At 41.7% G+C, this 21,733-nt stretch overlaps 1 protein-coding gene across 4 annotated transcripts in view; it reads left to right on the forward strand.

Annotated features, from left to right (window-relative positions):
• Nucleotides 1–21,733, forward strand: part of tnr (tenascin R (restrictin, janusin)) — a 178,030-nt gene that overhangs the window by 16,053 nt on the left and 140,244 nt on the right. For all 4 annotated transcript variants that reach the window (XM_073063750.1, XM_073063751.1, XM_073063753.1 and 1 more), the window contains 2 exons: nucleotides 13,130–13,186; nucleotides 14,367–14,885. In XM_073063750.1, coding sequence (XP_072919851.1) covers nucleotides 13,130–13,186; nucleotides 14,367–14,885 — 576 coding nt within the window. The remainder of the gene's footprint in view (nucleotides 1–13,129; nucleotides 13,187–14,366; nucleotides 14,886–21,733) is intronic.

Consider the following 21,733-nt stretch of genomic DNA (forward strand, 5'->3'; position numbering starts at 1 on the left):
AAAATAAACCTTTCTAAACATAACCTTCTGGTGACTGGAGGCAGTGGGTGGTGAAAGGTTGCTTTCCTGACTGGGTCTGTGACTAGTGGCCATACCAGGATAGGGTGATTTTTACAGTGTATTGAGCGTCTAAGTGGGCATAGCAAATCTGAGCCATAGCCATTATTGAGCAGAGAAAACTTCACTGGGGTGCAGTCCAAGTATTCCTGAAGGTGGCCGTGCAGTTAGATATGGTGCCAGATAGGAAATACTTCGTTTCATTATCTGGGGCCAAAATATGAGAGATTTAATTTCATTTATTCACCGAAAGTTGAGACATTCACTGAAATGCAACCCTCACAAAATACTGGAGGAACTCAGCAGGTCAGGCAACATCTGAACAATTGATGTTTCGGGCCAAGATGATCGATTCAACCGAAGGCTGTTCTGGGGCCAGCACACAACTGTCACCAAGCACTTCCATAGTGCCAAAATAGTATGCCCACAATGTTCAGCAGTCCAACACAAGCAGCAACAACAACAAGAGAACAGCAACAAACAAATAACAGCAAAACAAGCCACTTTCCTCACCACCCCCCCCCCCCCCCCACCCCCAGCCTCCTACCCTTCCACCCACTCACACACACACAGACTGTCTACCAACTCCTGGACAAGACTCCTCTGGGTCTCCAGCTTCCAGTGAACTCATTGTCTTGAAGACATCTCCAGTGGATCCCCACAGACCTAGAACTTTGGCCATCAGACCTCAACCTCGGTCTTTGATCTTTAGGCTTCAATCTCCATTATCAACCCCAGAACTCACCAATGATGAGACCTTGAACTCCAAGACATGGTGTTGAGAGGACTCTGAACTCCAGGCCTTGCACTCACAGCTTGCTGACCCAGGGAGTCACTGGTACTTGTGCATCCTGCCTGCACGGACCTCTGAATCTGGGACCTGATGACTTGGGGGAGCCATTAGCCTGAGTCCTTACTGGTCTTTGCCACTCAGAATCAGAATAAGATTTATTATCACTGACATGCATCGTGAAATTTGCTGTTTTGCAGCAGCAAGGTAGTGCAATTCGTAAAAGTATGCTATAATTACAATAAGGAATATGAAATACATAGAACACAGGACGCGGCAGCACATTTCATGCCCTTCGGCCTAGGATATTGTGCTGACCTTTTAACCTACTCTAAGATCAATGTTTCCTCTGCGTACCCCTCCATTTTTCCATCATACACTTGAGTGCCCCTAACGTATCTGTCTCCACCACCACCTGGCAAGGTTTTCCACCCACCTACCATTGCCTGTGTAAAGAACACACCCACTATACTCTCCTCCAATCACCTTAAAATTATGCCCCTTGAATCACTGAGTGTGTCTTCAGGCTTCTGTACCCCCTTCCTAACAGTAACAATGAGGAGAGGGCATGTCCTGGGTGATGGGGGTCCTTAATGATGTATGCTTCCTTTCTGAGGCACCGCTCCTTGAAGGTGTCTTAGATACTAAGGAGGCTAGTACTCAAGATGATGCAGACTAGTTTTACAGCTTTCTGTAGCTTCTTTTGATCCTGTGCAGTGGCCCCTCACCCCCTCCCCATACCAGATGGTGACGTAGCCTATCAGACTGCTCTTCACAGTACATCTGTAGAAGTTTTCGAGTGTCTTAGGTAACAAACCAAATGTCCTCAAACTCCTAAGGAAATATAGTCATTGCCTTGCATTCTTTATAGCTGCATAGATATGTTGGGACGAGATTAGATCCTCAGAGATCTTGACACTCAGGAACCTGAAATTACTCACTCTCTCCACATTTGACCCTCTATGAGGACTGGTTCATGTTCTTTTGTCTTAACCTTTCTGAAATCCAAAATCAGCTCTTTGGTCTTACTGACATTGAGTGCAAGGTTGTTGCTGCGACACCACTCACCTATCTCGCTCCTGTATGCCGCCTCATCTCCATCTGAGATTCCACTAGTCTACTCAGGATGTGGGGGTGTCTTCCATGGAGGGTTATGCTCTTCCATTGGTTAACTTCTTCTATAGTGATAATTTCTTCATTTTTCTGGGTTGTGCTCTCATTTAAGCTCAGCAGTGTGTACTTCTTATCAGAATTGCATTTTCTCACGTGGAATGCTGAATCCTGTTTTCGTTGATGAAAATATACCCTGTGAAGTTTTATCTGACTGTTGTGTAAATTTTTTTACTGTCTGTTATTCCTCTTTCACCTTCTGTCCTAGGTAGTGTTAGTCTCAGTGCGTTTGAGTGTACACATTGTTTTCTGAAATTCGTCATTTCAGTTCTGGTTTTTCTTTGTAAATTTTCTGGATCTGTTTTGGACCAAGACATTATGCCAAAAGAATATGTTAACAGTGAAAGTGTTTATTGCCTTTGTTTACTATTGAGCTCTGTTTGGCAGATCTCCTTAAGCCTGGAAGTAAATTCTGTCAAAAGTTTTCCCTTTATCATACTAAGATCTATTTTCTTTGCTTGTTGATATCCCAGATACTTATATGTTTCATATTCATCCATCAGCAGTATTGTATCCCACTGCTCTGTTTTATATTCTACTAGCTCTATTGCACATTTCTTAATGTCCAAAGTTCATGTTTATAGCTTTACAAAATAGTTCTAGTATTTGAATTAATTACTTTAGCTTTACTGGTGAAGGAGCAAATAATTTTAAATCATCCATGTATAGAGGTATAATTTGTTTGTTTCTGATTGGATACCCAATTTCCATCTGATTCAGTAAATTAGAGAGTGGGTTTAAAGCTACACAAAACGATAATGGGCTTAGGAAGTCACCCTGAAAAATGTCTTGGTTTAATTTGATAACAGTGGCTGTTTTCTTTTGGTTGTTAATAGATAGGGTGATTATAGTACGCCAATGCTTCATCAGATGTTGTAGGAATTTCATAAGTATTGGCTGTAGCTTATATATATTAAGAACTTAAGGGACAGAATCAAATGCTTTTTGGTGGTCAATATAGCAACATGAAAGATTTGTGCATTTCTGCCAGGTTTGATTTATAATTATGTAATCTATTATCAGTTGCTCTTTACATCCCTTCACACTTTTACGGAGTCCTCTCTGCTCTTTTGTACATATATTGTGGTTATCCAAATGAGTGGTGATTAGTTGTGAGATACATGATGTTACAGTTTTATAGCTAGTTCATAAACAAGTAATAGGACAATATTCTGATGGGTCATTTGTGATTTCTCCTTCAGGTAAGAGGTATGTTTTACCTTCTGTCAAAAATTCAGGCTCTTTTTCAGGATTTTTAAGAAAGTTGACAATATGTATTAAAAAGTACGGATGAAGGCAAGTAATTATTTATGCCAATAATTTTGAATATTTTCACTGCCAGTTCTTTTCTAGTTCTGGGTATTTTTTATAACCACTTTTAGCATATCCATTGTAACTTCAGGTGTTTGCATTTCTTCAATCGTGTGAGTGCATTCTTTTTTCTCCTGATTCCAGTTTGTTTTTTGATTGTGTATCACCCTGCTTGACCAGATATTAGAACAAAAGTTTGTATCTCTGTGCCTGTTGGTAATTCTGTGCATGGGTTGGTGATATTTTGGTGTGTTGAATTTGGTTTCAATGTCCTCATCGTTTCTCATTATTTCTCATTGTTTCTGAACTGATTCCATTGTCTGGTTCATTTCACCTATCTATGCAGCAGGCTTTTGTTTTACTGCATCTATAAATTCTACAACGCTTTTGTTAGGTTGATCGCATCTTGCATGGACTTTATTTTTCCTTAGTATTTCCTTAGCTTTTCTCTTAACTTTCTTGCTTGGGTTATCCATTTTAGAAACATAGAAACGTAGAAAACCTGCAGCACAATACAGGCCCTTTGGCCCACATTGCTGTGCGGAACATGTACTTGCTTTAGAAATTACCTAAGGTTACCCATAGCTGACTATTTTATACTTCATTAGACAGGCTATTTCTGCTCTTAAGGTTTCTGCCATTTCAATGTTCTCATTTCATTTCTCATTATTATTATTATTGTTTCATTTTTCTTTTTGTTCTTGCACATTGTCATCTATTGCACGTTGGTTGTTTGTCTGTCCTGTTGTATTAACTGTGATTGCCCACAAGACAATGAATCTCAAGGTTGGATATGGTGACATATATGTATTAGGATAATAAATTTACTTTGAACTTTTGTAGATTCATTCAGAAAATCAGGAGGTAAGTGATTCAGGGACAACAAGCTGGAGGAACTCAGCAGGTCGGACAGCATCCGTGGAAACGAGCAGTCAATGTTTCGGGCTGAGACACTTTGTCAAGACTAGTTGCATTTGTTGCTTTGACCACAGCATCTGCAGTGCACTTTGTGTTTGTGTAAGTGATTCAGGGAAACCTGGCTGAATTGGTTTGAAGGCAGAGTGTCATAGTAGATTGAATGTATTCTGCCTGGACGAGGGTTACCACAGGGATCTGTTCTTGGGCTCCAGGTCCTTGTGATTTTTATAAATGATTTGGATGAGGAAGTGTAAAGATGGCTTAGTAAGTTTAAAGATGACACAAAGGTTGTTGGTGTTGTGGATAGTGTAAAAGGTTGTTGTACAGTAGCATGCAAAAGTTTGGGCACCCCTGGTCAAAATTTCTGTTACTGTGAATAGCTTAAGTGAGTAAAAGATGACCTGATTTCCAAAAGGCATGAAGTTAAAGATGACATATTTCTTTAACATTTTAAGCAAGATTACCTTATTATTTCCAAATTTACAGTTTCAAAATAACAAAGAAGGAAAAGGGCCCGAAGCAAACATTTGGGCACTCTGCACGGTCAGTACTTAGTAACACCTCCTTTGGCAAGTATCACAGCTTATAAGTGCTTTCTGTAGCCAGCTAAGAGACTTTCAATTCTTGTTTGGGGATTTTCGGCCATTCTTCCTTGCAAAAGGCTTCTAGTTCTGTGAGATTTTTGGGCCGTCTTGCATGCACTGCTCTTTAGAGGTCTAAACACAGATTTTTGATGATGTTTAGGTCGGGGGACTGTGAGGGCCATGGCAAAACCTTCAGCTTGCGCCTCTTGAGGTGGTTCATCGTGGATTTTGAGGTGTGTTTAGGATCATTATCCTGTTGTAGAAGCCATCCTCTATTCATCTTTAACTTTTTTATAGATGGTGTGATGTTTGCTTCTAGAATTTGCTGGTGTTTAATTGAATTCATTCTTCTCTCTACCAGTGAAATGTTTCCCATGCCACTGGTTGCAACACAAGCCCAAAGCATGATCGATCCACCCCCATGCTTAACAGTTGGAGAGGTGTACTTTTCATGAAATTCTGCACCCTTTTTTCTCCAAACATACCTTTGCTCATTGTGGCCAGAAAGTTCTATTTTAACTTAATCAGTTCACAGGACTTGTTTCCAAAATGTATCAGGCTTATTTAGATGTTCCTTTGCAAACTTCTGATGCTGAATTTTGTGGTGAGGATGCAGGAAATGTTTTCTTCTCATGAATCTTCCATAAAGGTCATATTTGTGCAAGTGTTGCTGCACAGTAGAACAGTGCATCACCATTCCAGAGTCTGCTAAATTTTCCTGAAGGTCTTTTGTAGTCAAACAGGGCTTTTGATTTGCCTTTCTAGCAATCCTATGAGCAGTTCTCTCAGAAGGTTTTCTTGGTCTTCCAGACCTCAACTTGACCTCCACCGTTCCTTGTTAACTGCCATTTCTTAATTACGTTACGGACTGAGGAAATGGCTACCTGAAAATGCTTTGCTATCTTCCTATAGCCTTCTGCTGCTTTGTGGGCATCATTTATTTTAATTTTCAGAGTGCTAGGCAGCTGCTTAGAGGAGGCCATGGATGCTGATTGTTTGGACAAGATTTGAGGAGTCAGGGTATTTATAAAGCTTTGAAATTTGCAGCACTTGAACCTTTCCTAACAATGACTGTGAACAAGCCATAACCCTAATAAGCTAATTAAGGTCTGAGACCTTGGTAAAAGTTTTCTGAGAGTTCAAATTTCTTGGGGTGCCCAAACTTTTGCATGGTGCTCCTTTCCTTTTTTCACTCTTGTTATGAACCTGCAGTTGTTTACTGAGACTGTTACTTTAAGAGCGCCTGAGTGAGGAGGGACTATGATGTCAGTCACAGGCTAACACTGGGCTGAGCGAGAGAGAGAGAGAGAGAGAGAGAGAGAGAGAGACACTGGGGAAGCCGGTAGCTTCAGTTTGGAACTCTCCTATGCCCAGAAGGGCAGAGCATAACGGATAAGTGACTGTCACTTCATATGATCCATAGGAGTGGATTTTGGAATATCCTGTGGGACCACTTGTGTGTTAATCCTTGCCTGAGTATGTTGTGTGGTAACCACTCGAAGACGATATTCTTGTGACAGGTTGTTTTGGTGATAAATCGTATGTGGATTTGGAATGACATGACAGACAAGATCTACAGTGACTATTACTTTGTTTACTTGACGTGGAACCTGTGGAATACTTCGTATTCACCTTCTCCCTCCATTACAATGTGGTTTACAAATATCTCCCATCATTTATAATGTGGAGGACTGAACTTTCCTATTTTACCATCTCAAGACTCTAAAAGCCTTGTTCTCCCAAGCTCAATAGTTGGGAGTTATGCTTACACACATATATACACATATATATATTTTGGTTACTATATTATAAGTAGATACTAATAAAGAGAATGGTTTAACATCAACACCAGACTCAGTGTGGAATTTCTTGCTGCTGATTTGTTTCTAAAATGGTACAGTTCATAACAAAATTGGGCGCTCATCCGGGATATGAACCAAATTAGCGCTTATTGATTGATTGATTGATTGATTATCGATCTCATTGGCTACTTCCCTTTTGATTGATTTGTGTGTGGAAACCAGCAGCAATGGATATTGATGCATTTCTGGAAGCCCCAAACCTTGTGACATTAGGGGATGCCAGAAGGATGACTTGTTGACTATTGCTAAAGAGCTGAACCTTACTGAGGTAAAGCAGTCTATGAGAAAGCCAGAGATTCAGAGGAGAATAGCTGAGCACTATGTATCTATGAAGGCGTTTGAAGGGGGGGGGGGCATTGGAATTGTTTCTTGAACATAAACCAGATCACTTCAAGATCCAGTTAAAGCTGGAACAAATAAATTTTGAGAAACTTAGATTAGAGCTAGAGGTTGAAGAGAGATGATAATGAATGCAGCTGGAGGCTGCCGAAAGAGAAAATGAAAGACAAAGGAGGTTTGAGCTAGAGAAGTTAGACAATCTACAGCAAAGGGGTCTAGCGTTTGACTCTGGTGAGAAGTTTGTGGCCAGTTGGGAAGTTAAATTGGTCCCTCCATTTAATGAAGCTGAGGTTGATAAATTCTTTCAACCTACAGTGGCCAAAAGTTAGTTGGCCTCTTCTGTTACAGAATGTATGAAGGGTACGACTCAACAGGCTTATTCTGTCCTGTCAGTTGAAGATGCAGCTAATTATGAGATTGTGATACAGACTGTACTTAAAGCCCATGAGCTGGTTCCAGAAGCCTATAGGCAAAGGTTTAGAAATTTGAGGAAATCTGTGAACAGACTTATGTAGAATTTGCTTATGAGAAGTTTGTGTGCTTTGAGTGATGGTGTACATCTAAAATTGTGAGTGATGACTTTAACAATTTGAAAGAGCTGGTTTTAATTGAAGAACATAAGAGGATGCATTCCTAATAACATAAAGGCACATTTAGATGAAAAGGATGCTTCCACATTGCAAGAGTCTGCTAGATTAGCAGATGAGTTTGCCCTCACCCAAAAGGCTAAGATTGTGCTGAGTAAGACCTTCCAAAAGAGTAGCATGGACAGTCAGGGTAAACCAGAAATTAAATCTATGTCTAGTGACAAAGATAAGGATGAAGGGAAGCAAGTGAAGGAGAAATATTCTGGTCTTACTTGTCATTATTGTAGGAAAGCTGGTCATATTATGGCTAATTGTTCCCTTCTGAAGAAGATGAAGGAAAAGGAGGTAGATGGGTTTGTGTCAGTGAATGAAGGGTCAACCCCAGTACCAGTGAAGATTCTTTGAGATACTGGGGCTTCTCAGTCACTTATATTAGACAGTGTTCTGAAGTTTAGTGATGAGACTGCCACTGGTGAGGTAAATCTTATTAAAGGCATCGAGGGCAGGATTGTTCCTGTGCCACTGCACAAGGTAACTTTAGGGTCAGGGTTGGTTTCGGGATCTGTTAAAATAGGACTATGACCCAGTTTACTGGTGGAAGGTGTTTCTCTGTTGTTAGGAAATGACCTAGCAGATGGTAAAGTTGTTCCTGCAGTGCAGCTGACAGCTAAGCCAGTCACTGATGATTCAAAGATAGATTCTAACATTTATCCCTCCTGCGCAGTAACTTGAAGTATGGCTAAGAAGTCAGCCATTGCAGATAGTTCTGTGCAGCATGATTCTGCTACCCATGATAGCCAAAATCGGGATTCAGGTTTTGATGATGTGTCAGGGACTTTTCTGCCTTCATTGTCTCACGGCTGGCTGACTCCTGTTCAGGCAATTTCTGAAGTTCCCATTCCAACTGGTAAAAAGACTCTTAGAAAGTTTCTGGGAATGGTTGGATATTATTGTAAGTTCTGTAAGAACTTTGCTGATATTGTTCTCCCTTTGATCAACCTCCTGAAAAAGGGTGAAAAGTTTGTTTGGACAGAGCCTTGACAGGAGGCATTTGATAAATTGAAAGCCATTTTATGTCACCAGCCTGTACTCAAGTCACCTGACTTTGCAAGGCCATTCTCTGTAGCTGTGGATGCCAGTGATGAAGCTGCAGGAGCAGTTTTATTACAAAAGGAGGATGATGGTGTTGACATCCTGTGGCTTACTTTTCAAAGAAATTCAATGAGCATCAAGGAAATTATTCCACCTGTTACGTATTCAGGCAACAATAAATATATGTGAGTTAGGCAAGGGTTTTTATAACAAATAACACGTTTATTAAACACTGAAAACAAACCCCCCCAAAAGTAAACAAACACTAACGTAACCGGAAAACAGCTGCTGAGCGGCAACTTCACAGTTCATAAAGCGATGCAGCTCTAACAGTTCTTAAAGCGGTATTGAAAAAAAAAACAGTTATTTAAAGCGGTATGCCAAAAGTTCAAAATGCTCACAGTCCATTTAAAAGGAGAGACTTTTTAAGGCGATTTAAATTCTCTTCCACGTCGTTGTCCTTCGATCCCCGGCGTTGAACTCTTCCCACGTAGAATTTTATAAAACGTAACGGTTTAAAGGCACTGACCTCTTCTTCCACACTCTGTCCTCAATCTCCTGCTATCCCAGCAGAGATTAACATGAGAACAGTCAACGAAATCCTTCCGAATGAGGATCACACCAGGTCGAAACCATTCCACCTTCGAAAATCAATTCTCCTCGATCTTTAACTTCCGAACTCCGATATTCACTCTCCACTAGCAGTATTGTAAGAAACTGCTGGCAATGACCTTTTAAACTTTAGGCATTAGATAAAACTTCATTTTTCAACTAAACTGCGTCATCACATTAAATCACGCAGTGGCATGAAGTCAGCTTGGCAAATCCAGCCACGAACTGCCCCACCCCACAGGGTGGGTCTTCCTTTTATAACCTGTAAAAAAAAACCTGTCACATGACCTCTACTGGCGGGAAAATGACATCACTCCACCATCACAAGACCATTACCTCAAGTCCAGTATAACTTCAACCCCAGTCACGTGACAAGGGTACCAATGTCACGTGTCACGGGTACGTAACACACCATAGAGAAAGAGTTATTGTCACTTATTCTAGCTTTGCAGCATTTTAATGTTTATGGTTGCCCAGCTCAGAAACCACTTGTGGTTTGTACAGATCACAATCCATTAGTGTTTCTGAGTAAGGTGAAGGACATAAACAGACGGTTGTTAAATTGGAGTTTGATTTTGTAGGAATATGATATTATGATCACTCACATTAAAGGCAAGGATAATATAATTGCAGATTTCCTTTCTAGATGTTAAGCTTGCAATGTATTTTTAAGAGTGATGTGGAATTTATTTTGATGTATACGCTTCTGTAATGTGTATGTTAGTCTGTAGTATGCTATATGATAACCATACATGTATTGTTTCACATACTGTAGTTTGCAGTTAAAATTTTGCTCTTTTAGATCAAAATTTTCCTTTTTGTGGGGAAGTGTTATGAACCTGCGGTCATTTGCTGAGGCTATTAGTTTAAGAGCACCTGTTAACATTAACACTGGACTCAGTGTGAAATCTCTTGCTGCTGATTTGTTTCTAAAACTTTACAGTTCGTAACACTCTAAAATTATGCAAAACAAAAATAATTCACTAATCTTGCTTAAAAATGTTGAAAAGAATGTTTCATCTTTAACTTTATGACTTTTGGAGATCAGTTTGTCTTCTATTCACTTAACTATTCACAGTAACAGAAATTTTGACCCGGGTGCCCAACCTTTTGCACGCCACTGTAGGTATCAACGAGGCATTGATGGGGTGCTGAGCTGGGCTGAGAAGTGGCAGAATGAGTTCAATCCAGAAAAGTGTGAAATGATACACTTTCAAAGGCCAAACTTGAAAGCAGAATGCAGATTTAGTGGCAGGATTCTTAGCAGTGTAGAGGAACAGAGGGATCTTAGGGTCTATGCTTTAGATCCCTCAAAGTTACTGCACAAGTTGATAGGATGGTTAAGAAGGTGTATAATGTGTTGGCCTTCATTCATTGGGAGATTAAGGTTAAAAGTCATGCGTTAATGATAGAGCTCCAGAAAACCCTGGTTTGGCCACACTTGGAATATTGTGGTCTGTTCTGGTTGCCTCATTATAGGAAGGATGTGGTAGCTTTAGAGAGGGTGCAGAGGAGAATTACCAGGATACTGGCTGGTTTAGAGAGCATGTCTTATGAGGAGAGGTTGAGCAAACTAAGTCTTTTCACTTTGAAGCGAATTGGGATGAGAGGTGATTCGATAGAAAGATAAAAGATGATAATGCATAGATAAAGTGGATAGGCAGAGATTTTTTTCCCAGGGCAAAAATATTTATTACAAAAGGAACATAATTTTATACTGATTGGAGGAAAGTTTAGGAGGAATGTCCGAGGTAGGTTTTTTCTCCTATGAGTTGGCAGTAGAGGTCGGTACATTTGGGATATTTAAGAGACTCTTAGATAGGCATATGGGTGAGAGAAAAATTAAGGGCTATGTGAGAGGGAACGGTTGAGATTGATAGGGCCTGTACTGTGCTGTATTGTTCTAACTGGAGTACAGTATACTGTTCTGCTTGCCACACTAGAGGAAGGATGTGATTGAAGAGCAGATTCTCTAGGATATTGCCTGGTGTGGCTGGAATGAATGGAGATGCTGGGGTTGTTTTCCTTGGAACAAGGGAGATGAGGTATGCAAATTATGAGCCTTTCATAGAAAGATTTCCACCAAAACGGCAGTGAGAAAAGCTAAAGGGTTTCAGAAAAAGTGAAGATGTTTAGAAGAGGTCTAAGGAGGAACATTTTCATGCAGAGGATGGAATCTGGACACCTGGAAGTAGGTCCTGTATCTAAATAAGCACTTGAATTAACTATACATAATGTAATTACAGTGTGTATGAATAGATAGTTGAATGGTCAGCATTGACCGGAGTGCCCTTTTCTCTACTGTGTGACTCTAAGTGCTTACAGTTTTGTTTCTCAGCAATTCCCCCATCTCAAGAATTATTAAGCTTTACTGGCTACTTTTAGGTAAGAATTTCCTTTCACAGAAAGATCTAAAATCGAGACCTGCAAAAGTGTAATAAGGTTTATTTTTCTGTAATAGGAAAGCCAAATGGTGCAATTGCTAGAAATCTAAAACACAAAGTTACTTGGCATTCAAGATGAGGAAGTAAGTTAGATTAGATAATGGCTTTGTGGAAGAAGCAAGTGAGTGGTAGATGGTTGCCTCTTTAACTGCAGGCCTGTGACTAGTGGGGTGCCACAGGGATCGTTGCTGTGCCTGTTGTTGTTTGTCATCTATATCAACAATCTGGATGGTAATGTGCTCAACTGAATCAGCAAATTTGCAATGACACCCATATTGGGGACATAGTGGACAGCGAAAAGGCTATTATGGCTTTCATGTTCTAAATTGAGTACCTTATGCTGTTCTGTTTGCCACACTGTAAGAAGGATGTGACTGAAGAGGAAATTCTCCAGAATATTGTTTGGTATGGAAGAATTTTATTGTAAGGAGTGGTTGACACTGGGTTTGTTTTCCTTGGAGCAAAGGGGGATCAGCTGGAAAAATGGGTGGAAAAATGGCAGATGGAATTTAATGCAGATAAGTGCGAGGTGTTGCACTTCAATAGGAGCAACCAGGGTAGGTCTTACAGAGTGAACGGCAGAACACTGAGGAGTGTGGTAGAACAAAGGGATCTGGGAATATAGATCCTGAATTCGTTGAAAGCAGTGTCACGTGTAGATAGGGTCATTAAGAAAGCTTTTGGCACATTGGACTCATAAATCAAAGTATTGAGAACAGGAGATAGGATGTTATGTTAAAGATGTATAAGACGTTGGTGAGGTCTAGTTTAGAGTATTGTGAGCAGTATTGGTCACCTACCTACAGGAAAGATGTAACTAAGGTTGAAAGACTACAGAGAAAATTTACAAGGATGTTGCCAAGACTGGAGGATCTGGGTTATAAGGAAAGATTGAATAGGTTAGGACTTTATTCCTTAGAACCCAAAAAGATTGAGAGGTGATTTGATAGGGATATAAAAAATTATGAGGGTATAGACAGGGTAAATACAAGCAGGCTTTTTCCACTGAGCTTGGGTGGGACTACAACCAGAGGTTAGGGGTTAAGGGTGAGAGGGTCATGAGAGTGGTGCATGCAAGCTCAATTTCAACATTTAAGAGAAGTTTGGATAGGTATGTGGGTGGTAGGGGTATGGAGGGCTGTGGTCCCAGTGCAGGCCGATGGGAGTAGGCAGTTTAAATAATTTTAGCATGAACTAGATGGGTTGAAGGGCCTGTTTCTGTACTGTACTTCTCCATGATTCAATGACTCTAAATATGCCCTCTTCATTTAAACGTAATCTCTTTACACTTCAGCAGTCAAAATACATCATTTGACACTTTCCCATGCTTCGTACTCACCCAATTACCTTTATCCCTTCGTAGATTCTACTGCTTTCTTCCTCCCATTACTGGAAAGAAGTGAGTCGTTCCCTTCAAACTGTGAGTATTGTGTATGTCTGCGACCAGCACTGGTTTCTTTTCACATACCTTGTTCTAATCTTTCTCAGCTTGTTTGTTATCAGGCTATTTGTGATGATCCAGTTCTCGGGAGATTATTTTCTCAGTGTTATTTTTGTGATTGATTTGATTATGAAACTGTCCAGGCCGTGTGTGCTCACACTATTAAAGCTGGGAATGAGAGGCACCAGTCAGTCCGATTTGCCTGCTGACGATTTTGGTGCCAGTCCCCTTAGAGGAAGCTGAGAATGGGGGCAGTATTACTGGGTCAGAGCAGGTGCTGGAGAATGAAGCAGGCAGGCATCCAACTGCTGTGTCTTAGTGTCTCCATCCAGCACATCCTCTTCTTTCAAAGATCCTTGTAATGCTCTTATAGCTTCATCATCAAGAAATAAGATTATAGCAATACTTCAGTGTTTAAATAAATTCTTCCTCCTTGGACTGTCAAGAGCAAAACAAAGAAACAGAGATAACGTAATTGAGCAAAGTGGTAGATGGCTTGACTTTTCTCTCAGAAAGGAAGCATTCAACAACTTCCGATACCACTGAGCCTTCTGGAGCAGTCTGAATGAGTCGTCTCAGTGACTCGCATCTAACTCTTGCAGAGAAGCAGAGCTCTGATATCTACCTCCCCCCACCCCACTTTTTGACAAAGCCCCCTGTATTTATGTGGCACCAGAAAAACGTTCTGAGTGACTTCATAGTAACTCGGTACTGAGTCACCTCAGACAGGAAGCTTAAGTTTGGTGTAAAGCAGCATTTTAAGAAAGAAATGAGAGAAGCAGTGAACGTTAAAGAGGGAGATGCAGGGGTCAGGACCTCCGTACTTGGTTGGTTGGTTGGTGGGGGGGGGGGGGGGGTGGGAATGGTCAGGATGTCAGTGGCTTGGTTTTGAACAGAGAGGGTCTTTCATTAGACTGTTGGGCTGGGAAGTTTAGCGAGGGAACTGGGGTGGGGTGTGTTGCAGGAGAGACATGAAGGGTTTAACCAATGCAAATTTGAAAACTGAGGCATGGCTTACTGAGCCAGTGGTTGGTAGGGACAGTACCTGCACAGACATAGTGCTCTTGATGATTATTGTGGTTAAAGGCACATTGGGAGCATGTTGGAAGTGAAGTTTCAGCAGGAGTTTTGGTTTGACACTCTGAACTTTGCTTTGCAGCTCCTAATCCAGTTCATCTTCGGTTCAGGTGGCACCCAGTCATCCACGCTGAGATGAGGCTGCTCTTGCCTGTTCTGGTGCTTTGGCTCAGTACGCTGATGGATTCTGGCAAGTATCAGGTGTTGGTTAAGGCAGAATGGCAGAAGGATGCTGAAGCCTTAGTCAGTGTTCATCGGATTAACCACACCATGCTGCTGAAGCGGCAGGCGATCATCTTCAATCACATCTACAACATCAACATGCCTCAGGAGTCGCTCTGTTCAGTCAGGGCGGACTGCGCCCTGGGACTGACTAAACCTTCCCAGCATGGCTACGCTGATGAGTACTTCCAACAAAACCAGACCTTGCAGAATCAGGTGGGCTTCACCCACAACATCTTCGTCCCCCAGCAGGCCTGTGATTGTCTGACCAACTCGCTGCTCAGGAACCTCATCGACCGTATTGAGCTGCTGGAGAGAGAGGTCTCCCTGCTTAGACAGCAGTGCATCACTGGATATGCGGCAGAGAGCTCGGTAGCAGGTATGAAGCCCTCCCTCCCCCAGGAACCTGATCCCTGCACAGACCATCTCTTCCATCAACAACTCTCCAGCTATGGAATTACACGTCAGCCTGACCGAATCCCATCAACACTTCCACCAGCAGACATCCCACATTGCCCCTATACCCCTGGAGTGTCCGCTCCTCCTCAGCTGCACAGCACCACTCCGACACCAGAAACACATGAGCACAGCAGACCCACATCTCCAGAATGTCTCCTCACAATTACCCCCTCATCCCTTACTACACCCCTCCATACCCACTCCCTCTTTCCTTCACACCACCTCTCCCCTCTACCCTCCCATTCCTCCTCTGCACGATCCTTCTCCTCCTCCTCCACATTCCCACCATCCTATTCCCCTCCACACCTCTCCCCTCCACTCCACAAACTTACTCTCTCCTACTTTCATCCCTCCCTCTCTCCCATCTCCCCTTTCCCCACCCCCTTGATCCCCTCCCAATTCCTCCTGCTCCTCCACCCCTTCCACATCCCCTTCCACTCTTCTCCCATCTGCACACCCCCACACCTTTCATTCTCCTCACTCTACCCTGGCAGCTTCCGTCTTCACTCCACTCTCCCCCCAGGAATATCCCTATACACTGCAATATTCTTTCTTTTGCTTTGGCAGAACACTCAGTTCTCTCATCTGCACAGCTATCCACTTCTCATTTCACCATAAACTATTAACCTCTCTCTACCCTGCCATTTCACTGGCCCTGTCTTTTCCTCATCTGTTCTTCCTTTTTTTCTCTTCCACACTTCTCTCCCTCACCCCTTCCCTCCATCCCCTCTCTCCCCAACTCTTGCTCCCCTCCCACCTCTCCTTATGCTTGATTTTCCTGCTCTGCCTCCCCTCCCTCTCCCTACCCTTGCTCCCTCTGCTCATTATTTCACTTCCTACCTCCACTTGTATACATATGGGTTACTAATTCACATGTTGAATGTGAATCTGCCAAATTTCCCTCCATAGCCTTCAGAAATGTGGGGCGGCACAGTATCATAATGGCTAGCATAACACCTTACAGTACCAGCGATCTGGATTCAATTCCCACTGCTGCCTGTAAGGAGCTTATACGTTCTCCCTGTGATTGTGTGGGTTTCCTCCGGGTGCTCTGGTTTCCTCCCACAGTCCAAAGATGTATTAGTTGGTAGGTTAATTGGTCATTGTAAATTGTCCAGTGTTCTGTTGTAAATTGAGGGATTGTTGTGTGGTGCAGCTCAAAGATCCAGAAGGGCCTCTTCCATGTGGAATCTTAATAAATAAATAAATGAACGAGTGCAGCACACCCTTTATTCAGCAAATGTCTGCAGATAAGCTGGATCTTCCTGTAATGTTTGGCTCTGTTGCCAATCACTTTAATTCTGTACACAATTGACTCTGTTCTCTATAAGAAGTGGCTTTCTTTGTCTGTTCTGATTCCTTTCATGAAGTGAACTCCTCTTTGGTTCTGAGGACAAGCAAGTTCCTAGTCTATCCATATATTTAATGAGCTTTAACTTGGGAGCCAAATCTGTAAACCTCTTCTGCACCTTCTCTAAAGTCTTTTCATTTTTCCAAAAGAATAAGGGATTGGCTCCTGTACAGATAGGTGATTTTTTCCAGAGTTTGTCAGAAGTGGTGGTGATGACTCCTAAGGCTGTTATGAGTGATAGAGTCATTAACTTTCACAGCAAAGAATTGGATCTTTAGCATCACCATGTCCATAGAAACATAGAAAACCTACAGCACAATACAGGCCCTTTGGCCCACAAAGTTGTGTCGAACACGTCCCTACCTCAGAAATTACTAGGCTTACCTATAGCCCTCTATTTTTCTAAGCTCCATGTACCTATCTAAAAGTCTCTTAAAAGACCCTATTGTATCCGCCTCCACCACCGTTGCCGGCAGCCCATTCCATGCACTCACCACTCTCTGAGTTAAAAATTTACCCCTGACATCTCCTCTGTACCTACTCCTCAGCACCTTAAACCTGTGTCCTCTTGTGGCAACCATTTCAGCCCTGGGAAAAAGCCTCTGACTATCCATATAATCAATGCCTCTCATCATCTTATACACCTTTATCAGGTCACTTTTCATCCTCCTTCGCTCCAAGGAGAAAAGGCTGAGTTCACTCAACATATTCTCATAAGGCATGCTCCCCAATCCAGGTAACATCCTTGTAAATCTCCTCTACACCCTTTCTATGGCTTCCACATCCTTCCTGTAGTGAGGCGACCAGAACTGAGCACAGCACTCCAAGTGGGGTCTGCCCATGTCTACTCTTTTGCCCATCTGACTAATTCCTTTGCCTCCATTTGAACTAAGGCCTTTCGTGACTTTGCTTATTTTAGTGTCTAAGTGTCTCTAAAATGTAGTAATCATATACAATTCTACCACTCCCTCTGGCAGCAAACATTAATAAAAACATCACTCAGCTCACCTTTATAAATCCTTCCTCTCACCTTAAACGTTTGTCCTCTTATTTTTTTGATAGCCCTACAAGCATTCTGAATATATACTCCGATAATTTTGTATACCTCTGCCAGGTTACCTTTCAGCCTCAGGATATGACCTAACTGTCCAAGACCTGACAAGCCCAGCTTGTCAATTCCCTCTCCATAACTGAAGTCCTCTAAACCAGGTAAGTCTTTGTGAATCTCTTCTGCACCCTCTCCAGCTCAACCACAGTCTTCCTAAAGTATGGTGACCAGAAATACACCCAATACACTGATTGCAGCCTAACCAGTTTATTGTAAAGTTGTAATATAATGTCCAAACTTTTATAATGTGTGCCCTAACTTATGAAGGCAAGTGTGCCTTATGCCTTTATTGCCAATAAACCTGTTGCAATCATCAGGAACAATGGACTTGAACTCAAAGATCCCTCTGTTCATCAACGTTCAATAGTCAAATACCTTAAAAATCCACACAGTCAACACCTTGCCTTAATCAACCTTCTTAGTTACAGTCTCCAAAAGCTCCTTCAAATTAGTGAGGCAGTATCTCCCTGCACAAAGCCAAATGTGTTATCTCTGATCAGACTCTGCCTTTCCAAATGTATGTAAATCCTGTTCCTTTATACTTCCTCGAATAATTTCCATCCCACTGATTGTAAAGTACAGTGGCCTGATGAACCCTGACTTATCGCTACTTCCCTTCTTAAATAATGCAGCAATGTTAACTGTTTTCTAGTCTTCTAGCAGAAATCACTTCAAGGCCTCAGTCATAAACTCCCTTGCTTCCCAAAGGAACTTGGGCTAGATCACATCTGACCCTGTGAACTTAACAGCCATTATGGTGCGTATAACATCAGTTTGCCATAATATCCTTAGTGCAAAAGTTGTAGATGAGGCAGCATTTGTTAGCTGTGTCCAGAAGGCTTCCTGACACAATATGTAGATACACCAACTAGAGGAGAGGTCACGGATCTAGGTGATGAGCCTGGCAAGGTAACACATCTCTTGGTGGGTGAGCAATCACCGCAGTTCCCTGACCTTTACCATAGTCTTATATAGGGATATGACCAAACAGTATGGGAAAGTATTCAATTGGGGGAAGGAGAATTATGATGCGATTAGGCAGGAACTTAGTAGCATAAATTGTGAACAAGTGTAGTCAGGGAAATGCACAATGGAAATGTGGAAGTTATTTTGAGAGTACTTGCAAGGGGCTCTGGATGGGTTTGTCCCATTGAGGTAGAGAAAGAATGGTAGGGTAAAGGAACCGTGGTTGACAAGAGGTGTGAAACATCTCGTCAAGTGGAAGAAGGAAGCTCACCAAAGGTTTAGGAAGCAAGGATCAGACCGGGCTCTTGAGAGTTACAATATACCAGGAAAGAGCTGAAGATTGGTCTTAGCAGAACTTGGCGAGTAGGATTAAGGAAAACCACAAGGTGCTCTACATGTGTAGGAAGAGCAGGAGGGTGACATGAATAAGGGTGGAACAATCTGTGTAGAAAAGGAAACACATGCCTCGAGTAAGAGGAGATAGGGAGGTCCTATGTGAATATTTGGATTCAGTATTCAACAGGGAGAGGGATCTTGACATTTGTGAGGACAGAGTAAGACAGACTGATATGCTGGAACATTTTAAGAAGGAGGATGTTCCTGAACTTTTAGAAAACATTAGGACAGATAAATACACTGGGCCAGACAGGATATACTCCAGGTTGCTAAGGAAGCAAAGGAAAAGATTGCTGCACCTTTGGCAATGACCTTTGCCTCCTCACTGGCCACAGGAGTGGTACCATATGGTGGTAAATGTTATTCCTTTGTTTAGGAAAGGGAAAAGTGATAACCCTGGGAATTATAGACCAGTGAGTCTTACTTCAGTCTTGGGAAAATTATTGGAGAAGATTCTTAGAAACAGGATTTACAAGCATAGTCTGATTAGGGATAGTTAGCATAACTATGTAAGGGGAAGGTCATGTCTCAAGGGCCTGGTTGAATTCTTTCAAAAGGTAACAAAGCACATTCATGAAGGTAGAGCAGTAGATGTGGTGTAAATGGATTTTAGTAAGGCATTTACTAAAAGTTAGGAAGTTATGTTGGAACATAGGCCACCTCTGGATTATTACGTACAATCCTTGTCACCTCACTATAGGAGAGGGTGCAGATGAGGTATAAGACCATAAGATATAGGAGCAGAATTAGGCCAGTTGTCCCATCAAGTCTGCTCTGCCATTTCATCGTGGCTGATCCATTTTCCCTCTCAGCCCGTCTCCTGCCTTCTCCCCATATCCCTTCATGCCCTAACCAATCAAGAACCTATCAACTTATGCCTTAAATATACATAAAGACTTGGCCTCCACAGCTGCCTGTGGCAGAGAAATACCTCCTCATCTACATTCTAAAAGGACACCCCTTTATTTTGAGGCTATGTCCTCTGATCTTGGACTCTCTCATGTCCACTCTATCAAGGCATTTCTCCATTCAATAAGTTACAATTAGTTTACCCCCCCCCCCACCATGTTGGTGTGTGGCCTAGTGGATAAGGCATTGGTCTAGTGATCTGAAGGTCACTGGTTCAAGCTTCAGCTGAGGCAGAGTGTTGTGTCCTTGAGCAAGACACTTAACAACACATTGCTCTGCGACGTCACTGGTGCCAAGCTGCTTGGGTCCTAGTGCCCTTCCCTTGGACAACATTAGTGGCGTGGAGAGGGGAAGGCTTGCAGCTTGGGCAACTGCCGGTCTCCCATACAACCCTGCCCAGGCCTGCGCCCTGAAAACCTTCCAAGGCACAAATCCATGGTCTCACGAGACTAACAGACCCCTATCTATCTAGTTTACCCCTCATTCTTCTGAATTCCAGTGAATACAGTCTCAAAACCATCAAACACTTTTCATATGACAAGCCATTCAAACCTGAAATCATATTTGTGAACCTCCTTTGAACCCTCTCCATTTTCAACACAACCTTTCTAAAACAGGTAGCCTAAAGCTGCTCACAATACTCCAAGTGAGCCCTCACCAGTGCTTCATTTTTTAAATTGATTTTTTAATGCATTTCTACAAAGCAACTACAAAGAAAAAAAACCCAACAGCAAAATGAGTTAATACAATGCAAAGTAAACATATCAAAAGTATAATTCATAACAATAAGAAAATAGCACCCAGAATAAAGTCATATAAAGTTAGTATCCTCTCCTTCCACCCACTGGAAACCTCCAGGCCATTGTGTAAAAAAATTAAAGAGAGAGCATTCAACCCCCAAAACTGTAAATATAGTTAAAAAGAATAATAATACCTACTACAAAAATTATAATGTAATTTCCATCAAAAAGAAACCATAAAACTTAGAGGGAAAAAAGTGCTGGAAGTAAGGGATTAAGAAGAATAAGCTGAATCTAAAGAGGAGTTATGAAAATAATCAAGAAAAGGTCCCCACACCTTTTGAAATTTTATGTCAGAGTTGAGAAGTGAGTAATACATTTTTTCAAGATCTGAACAGGACATAATATCACTAAGCCATTGAGCATGAGTGGGTGGGGCAACATCTCTCCACTTAAGGAGAACTAAGCGTCTAGCCAATAGAGAGGCAAAAGATAATGTTCGGCATTTAGTCAGACTCTACTTTACCCAAGGTACCAAAAAGGGCAATCAGAGGATTAGGTTCTAAGTGGCAATTAAGAATATGGGATAAAAATGAAACAACTTCTCTCCAAAATTTCTCTAAACTAGGACAAGCCCAGCACATATGGATAAGAAATGACTCGCCACCTTTACACTTGTCACTAACAGGGCTAATGTCAGGATAAAACCATGGATTTTAGACATGTGAGCCCTATGTACAACCTTGAACTGTAAAAGACAGTGGCGAGCACATAAAGAGGTTGAATTGACTGACTTAAGAATTGAATCCCAAACTGCATCAGATAAAGAAATATTTAGATCATGCTCCCAAGCAGTTCTAATTTTATCAAAGGGGGCACATCTCAAGGTCACTAATTTATCATGAACAAAAGATATTAAGCCTTTGCCCAATGGATTAATACAAAGAAACAGGTCCACCACGTTTTTCTCAGGCATCTCAGGAAAATTAGACAATAAAGGGTTAATGAAATGTCTAATTTGAAGGTATCTAAAGAACTGGGTATTGGGTAGATTAAACTTTACAGAGAGTTGTTGAAAAGTTGCAAAATGATTGTATATGAAAAGATCTACAAAGCACTTAATGCCCATTCTATACCAATCATGAAATGCTAAGTCTTGCATATGTAGAAAAAGGACTGTAAAATAGGACTGGAGAGAGAGAAACCATGAAGGCCATTAAATCTTCTAAACTGAGCCCATATTCTCAGAGTATGTCTAATAAAAGGATTGACAATTAGTTTAGGCAGGCACCAAGGAA

Source organism: Hemitrygon akajei, chromosome 12 (assembly GCF_048418815.1).
Source record: "Hemitrygon akajei chromosome 12, sHemAka1.3, whole genome shotgun sequence".
Lineage (NCBI taxonomy): Eukaryota > Metazoa > Chordata > Chondrichthyes > Myliobatiformes > Dasyatidae > Hemitrygon > Hemitrygon akajei.